Source organism: Danio aesculapii, chromosome 10, assembly GCF_903798145.1.
Source record: "Danio aesculapii chromosome 10, fDanAes4.1, whole genome shotgun sequence".
NCBI classification, from domain to species: Eukaryota; Metazoa; Chordata; class Actinopteri; order Cypriniformes; family Danionidae; genus Danio; species Danio aesculapii.
Window position 1 is genome coordinate 45,777,048 of NC_079444.1, and position 6,884 is coordinate 45,783,931.

At 40.0% G+C, this 6,884-nt stretch overlaps 1 protein-coding gene across 1 annotated transcript in view; it reads right to left on the bottom strand.

Moving 5' to 3' along the window:
- clip1b (CAP-GLY domain containing linker protein 1b) overlaps positions 1-5,158 on the bottom strand; it is a 43,552-nt gene extending 38,394 nt beyond the window's left edge. The window contains exons 1-4 of the mRNA XM_056466495.1: positions 5,079-5,158; positions 3,584-3,733; positions 483-812; positions 144-292 (exon numbers count right to left, since the gene is read on the bottom strand). Coding sequence (XP_056322470.1) covers positions 144-292; positions 483-812; positions 3,584-3,671 — 567 coding nt within the window. The 5' untranslated portion in view covers positions 3,672-3,733; positions 5,079-5,158. The remainder of the gene's footprint in view (positions 1-143; positions 293-482; positions 813-3,583; positions 3,734-5,078) is intronic.
- Positions 5,159-6,884: the final 1,726 nt, after the last annotated feature.

Genomic DNA, 6,884 nt, shown 5'->3' on the forward strand with positions numbered 1-6,884 from the left:
TGTACGACATGTATACTCAGCAGTGTGTGAATATATCCAGCCTCTAATAGTTAACATGAATTAATTTGTTATAAAATTAAATTCTGTCAGACATCCTTCCAGAAGGCAGTACAGTGTAAAGATGCTGCAAAGATGTCTCTCACCAGCACTCGATCCCCCAGCTTCAGTTCGCGCTGTATCTTCTTGGCTGAGTCCGTCTCTGAGAGATTGGATGCGGATTCGCTGGCGGTGCGGGTCAGGTTGGAGGAGTTCCTGGTGTTCACACTGGTGCTCTGCGGGGCCGTGGCAGGTTCTGTAAAGGTTTTATGAAAATAAAATAAAGCTGCATTTATAAATCGCAATATATGTCGCAGTAAATAAAAACATTACAACATTGGTTTTCTCCAACATCGTGCAGCCCTAGTCCCGCTCTCTCTTCATGCTTCAGTTCAGATCCGTTAAACACTGAATAAAAACTGCACATTTCAAAGCACTTGACAGACCTTTAACAGGGCAGCTGGTTTTATCAGCGGGTGTCTGTGTGCCGTTGGGCTCCCGCTCCGGCACCGGGCTGCGAGTCAGTTTGGAGGGTCTAGTGAAGATGCCGTACAGGTCTTTGCACTGGAAATACCGCACTCCAGACACTGAACCGTCATTCTTCCCGATGGGCTCGTCCAGAACGATCCCTGCCCACTGACCCGGAGCAAACTGCGTACCTCCGACAAACTGCACAAGGCCCGGCTTATTTCCGTTCACCCAAACCCGCTCGCCCACAGAGAAATCTGACGCCGCATCCTGAGCCGAACTCGGGGAGGTTACGGCCTTCGCTCCGGCTGCAGTAAAACAAATATAAACACATCAATCCTCAATTACTTACACAATACAGTACAATCTTTATTTATGAAGCACATTTAAAAACAACCAAAGTGCTGTACAGGGGAGCACTTAAGACAGAGAAGAAAATAAGATGTAAACAAAACAACAAATTGAGGCTTGTTTCAGTCACAAAATAAAGTATGGTAATTTTAAGGTAGGGATGAAGTGCCATTTTAAGGTCAATATTATTCGCCCCTTCAGCAATATTAGTGTTGGATTGTCTCTCTAGAACAAACCACTGTTATACAATGACTTGCCTAATTACCCTAACGTTACCCTAATTACCCTAGTTAAGCCTTTAAATGTCACTTTAAAGGGTCACGAAACACCAAAACACGTGTTGAGATATTGACAGTCATATCTGTGTCCCACGCTGCTAAAAACACTATTAGGACACATATATCTCACTAAAACGAATGTCATGACTATGAGATCCTTGTGTGTATTCTTGTGTCCGGAGGTTTGGAATGAGCCCCACATCCTCCGCTCGTTCTACACCTGCACTGTGGAGAGCATCCTGTCTGGCTGTATCACCACCTGGTATGGAAACAGCACCAGCAGCAATCACAAAGGCCTACAAAGGATTGTGCGAACTGCTGGACGCGTAGTAGGAGGTGAGCTTCCCTCCCTCCAGGACATCTACACCAGGCGGTGCACAAGAAAAGCCAAGAGAATCATCAGCGACTCCAGCCACCCAAGCCATAGACTTTTCTCTCTGCTACCCTCAGGCAGACGGTTCCGCAGCATCCAGTCACGCACCAGCTGACTGAAGGAAAGTTTCTTCCCTCAGACTATCAGGCTGATAAACACTTAACACACCCCACACAAACTCTTCCACAGCCCTCACTGCATATCATCAATATGTAGCATGCACTGCACTTTAACCAATCCATACTTAAAACAATACTGCCTACAACTATGTGTACACCTATTCATTGTACATATCCCTGTCAACACTGCCAATTTTACATTGTCCTGTTTTTTGGGAGTATGCTGTTGTATGTTGTTATATTTTGCACTGTCTGGAGCCAGCACCTTAGCTTTTCACTCATCACAGCACACATGCTGCTGATGATGTGACAATAAAAGTGATTAGATTTGATTTGTATTCCAGTGTGGAGAGTGGATGTCTGTACCAGCGAGTACAGCGTGACGTCTTTGAGCTTTCAGCATGTCTGTTCATTAATTCATGACAAAGACTTGGTTTGAACCAATCAGCACACTCTATTGTAAATAAGGTGCAACTTCATTAATATGCATGATAGCTTCGAAGACCTGTTACAGTGTTCAGAGAGACGCCATGTTGTGTTGCCAACCGTAATAAAAACAAGTGGAGGAAGAAGAATAGTTTGGAGACACGGGTCATCAGTGTTGCATTTATAAATGTAATATAATTTTAAATACACATTAATAATTATAATTTAAATGTGCTGCAACGAAGACTTTGTTTTCATTTCCTCGCTATGAGAGTGCAGCTGGACTCATGTGTGGATTACAGTGGTTTGCTAACACGCCACAGAAATATGATTGTAAGGAACATTTTTACCCGAGAGCTTTTCGCATCTGGAAATGGTGAAATCTGGATTTGCCGCTCGTTTCCATTTATTTATTTTTTTATAATTATTTTTAGGGGTTTTCACCTTTATTGATAGGACAGTGGAGATTAGAGACAGGAAAGCGTGGGGAGCAGAGAGAGGGGAAGGATCGGCAAAGGACCCTGAGCCGGGAATCAAACCCGGGTCACCGCGAGCACTCCGGCGCCATGCATCGACGCACCAACCACCAGGCCATTGGCACTGACTGCCCGTCTCCTTTTGATAAAGACGTGGCTCCAGTTGGTGTTGATTAACCTGTCTCTACAGATTTGGTAAGTGTGTGATCAGTTCTCTTTGTTTATGTTTATTCAAAGGTAAAGTTAGTTCGTATGGTCAGCAGTGCTCTTTCAGTTTTTAGAGATAGACCTTAGTCTAAATCATTTAGTTACTGAGTTTCCACTGTAAATGCTGCTCTCCGAGTGTAAACATGTAAACACTGCAATCAAACTATTACTGTCGTGTTGGATTTTCACCACATTTGGTGACAGGATAGTCTATACACACACGGCTTTCTCACGCTAACTTCCGAATGCATTAAAGTTACCAAGAAATGCGGAGGGATTTGTTTTTTTGCAGTATCAAACACTCCATTAAAACTACACTTATCCAGCAGTTCCTGCATCCAATATCTGGTTTGTCACGGGGGGCATGCATGAAGTGTTCCTGAATGAAAGTGAAAGTGCCAAACTGCAGTTAAAGTTGACAAATTAATTATTTGGCAAATAATTTGATTACTGGTGTCCATGTAAACACAGTCACTGTCTTTCTCCCCTGCGTCTGTGTGTTTGTTTTGCCTCAGCGCATGCTCGAACCAAAACTCCCATTATTATGCGAAATCTTCCCTCTTTTCCTCCCCCAACATTCCCACCTAAACAGAGCTAGACACACCCACTGTCCTGACTTTATTCAAACTCGAGGTGTGAAAACACCCTGCTGAGACAGGGGGGTTTCGTGGCCCTTTAAGCTGAATAATAATGTCTTGAAGAATATCTAGTCTGAGATTATGTGCTGTCTAAAAGAGTCAGAGCTGTAAAATGTCAAGTCATAATTCTGGGATATAATCTCAGATCTGCAAGTCATATCTATCTCTCTTTTTAAGCCTGTGTTTATTTCTACACCCTTTCGGTACTCACCTGAGGTGGGTGAGGTTTTGGTTGGTGCTGCAGCTGGTTTACCGATCTTGCTGGGCGGCTTGATGCCGCTCGGTTTCCCCGAACTCATGTTCTCCGTTTATGGAGCTGAATGTGCTACTCCTGCAGGGCCTGGAAAAACCTCAACCCTGCCTGAGCAGAGAGAAGAAACATAACACAACAACACTATTATTACAGGGCAGCTATTATGCAGAAATCACTTTTAAATGGGGTTTAACCGCAGTTGTGTGTCAGCAGTGTGTGAATATCTATACAGTCTATAATGCTCAACAGTAATTAATTGTGTTTATTATAATCAGACTTGATGAATGAAACACTTTGATTGACATTCTCCCTTTGTACGTGTCATCAGAGGGCAAAAGCCCCGCCCACTAGTGCCAATCATCTCTCCCTCATTAGCATAAACAGCCCTGAGTGAGAAGCAGCCGTCTGTCCATTAGCCATTAGAGTGTTTGAGCTGCTGAAGATAATGTCAGCATAGACTAAGAGGATTATTTCTGTATTTCTGTATAAATATACGAAGGGAATATACAGTGTTATTTTACATTTGATTATAAAATTAGTGTATCTGACTTCCAGAAAATCATAAAGCTCTGTGGCTTTTATTCGTCTCATTGTTGGTCTACTGCATTTTGTAATTGGTTTATTTTATTTTATGTTGACGCACTCTCTTACTAAATCATCCCAATGTGTTTAACATCATGAATTCTTTCCGAACAGATCTATTCTATTAATCAGTCTAATGTCACAGTATTTATCTTAGAAAAAAACAACATCACAATGTCAGTTTTTTGCAGTCATGCAGCCCTGCATAAGCTGAAGCAGATGCACAGAGATTGATTACCAAATCAAACTTTTTTCTGAGACTTAATTTGCACTGATTAATTGTTCAGCTATCAAAATAGCTAAATAAACATTGTAAATTTAGATTTTACACAGACTTTAAAACGACTAATAATATCAAAACTTACGGTTACACAAGACTACATGATAACGTTATCTGCATGGTTACTGTTCCTGCCCAGTTCCACCACAATAATACTCACTATTATAATACATTAACAGTTGAAATTTACTCTCTGTTGTCATTATCTAAACACAAATAATAACAATGAAAGAATTAATAGTAACATGAAAATAATAAGAACAATAATCGTATAAGCGAGTTCGCTAAATCTGGACTCTTGTTAAAATGGCTAAATATTATTGTTTATTATTTTAGCGAGCTAACAAAAACTAGCCAAACGCTCCCTATGACCACAAACACCACAACTGGCTGTGAATTTAGCAATATATCGCTTAAGATAAATACACAACAGTCTGATTTGAGTTATAAATCCAGCGTGTTTGTGTTTCTCGTGTCTGTGACTTTTCGCGTCAAAACAAACTGAGCGCTAGCCGACATTAGCACAGCAGCTAAATCCTGTCAGAGACACAAAGCGGAGATTTAGAGGAATAAAGTGCTGATTTCTCTTACCTGAACCGCTTTACTGTCACGCATTCCTCCGTGGTGAGGAGATGAAGAGGTGTGTGTGTGTGTGTGTGTGTGTGTGTGTGTGTTGATGATGATGATGATGATGGGTGAGGCAGATCAGCACAATAAAGCTGCACCCAAACACTCACTTCTGACTGGACATCTGAACAACGAGCAAATAACTATTGCGGATAAACCGCCTTTATTAATGATATTTAGGAGTTTCGCTGCTAAATTAGCATGATTATGTCTTTAAATATGTTCACACAGAAAACATTTGTTAAGGTGTGATAAAGTCGTTCACCAAAAAAAAAACAAAAGCAAATAAATAAATAAAACATGGGTTTAAGGTTTGTTTGCGTTTCTTTGTATTCTGTTGAACACAATATAAAATATTATGAATAATGTTGAAAATGGTTGCAGGAAAAATATAAATGTCATGGTTAACCAGTTTCCAAAATTATTCAAAATATATATTTTTGAAGAAGAAAAAACTCAAACAAATCTGGAATAAGTGGAGGATGAGTAAAGGATGACAGACTCTTCATTTTTGGGTGAACTATCTCTTTAAGTCTGGAGGAAAAACCCAAAACAGACATGTTTGGGATTTATATTCATGAATGGATGTGACCGGAGGGTGTTTTGCTTTCTGTGGCGGCCACCAGAGGCCAGATCTGGGTACTGACTACAATATATTAAATATCAAAACTACCTGTTCAACCTTCACATCATGCTGTCACTTGTGCACATCAGAAAAGCAGTTTCTCATCTCTTTGAACAAGTTGCAAATGCTTTGGTACATCCATGCAATTCTCTGATGTTTCCTACATTATCAGCTGTTTATGTCATGTTGATTAAAATGTATTACAGTTTTTCTCAGTGGCTTTGGTGCATTTCTCACAACACTATTTACATTTGCACAACAGTTAATGCATTTCAAAACAATTAGTACAAACTGCAAAACCTAGCTGATATCCTGCAAAAGCGTGTCACTTGCTGAAAATGGAGAGCTCATTCCTCAAAAGCAAGTATTGATGTTAATGAAAGTGTCAGTGTCATCGAGATGAAAAGTCCGGACACCATTGTTTATGAACAAGATAGTCAGATGGCTTTGTCATGTGTTCATTATGCCAGTTTACTCTGTAAATGTTTTCCAATGCAATATAGTCAGATTTTGGTGCACTTCCTGGAAATGCTCAAGACAGCACTGTATACTGTTTGCACAGCCGTTTGAAAACTACAGTAAAGTTAGACATCACTGTATTTAGTGAAGTATCTGAGTACAAGACACTGAATATGAGTGTTTCACATGTTTATTGCATTTGCTCTTTGCCATTCTAATTTATTCACAGCATTGTGCAGAAGAATAAACACACCCTTATTTACAACACACATAAACTCCCTGTGCACAACTGTAGACAATAGTGCAGTACATATTGGAACTGAACCTACAACACACACAGGTCTGTAAATCATTCATCAAATTGTTTAATTTAGAAGACATTTTTAGGAAAAAAGAAGATTTAAATTGTTTTATAAAATTAGCTTGACAGATTTTGACAGCTAGTTCAACATGTTTCTATGTACTGACTCCAGTAATGAAATGAGGACTGTTAGTTTAATATGGAATAACCATTCAGCATTCACAAGTTTAGTTCATTTTGAGTGACATGAAGCAAAAGATAACGTTATAAACAGCAGAGAGTTATATGTAAGCAGTTGATGCATGTCCAAAAGCATTCGCAGTCTGTTGGAAGGAATGAGAAACTGCTACTGTGATGTGCACAAATGACTAATTGTTTTGAGAAA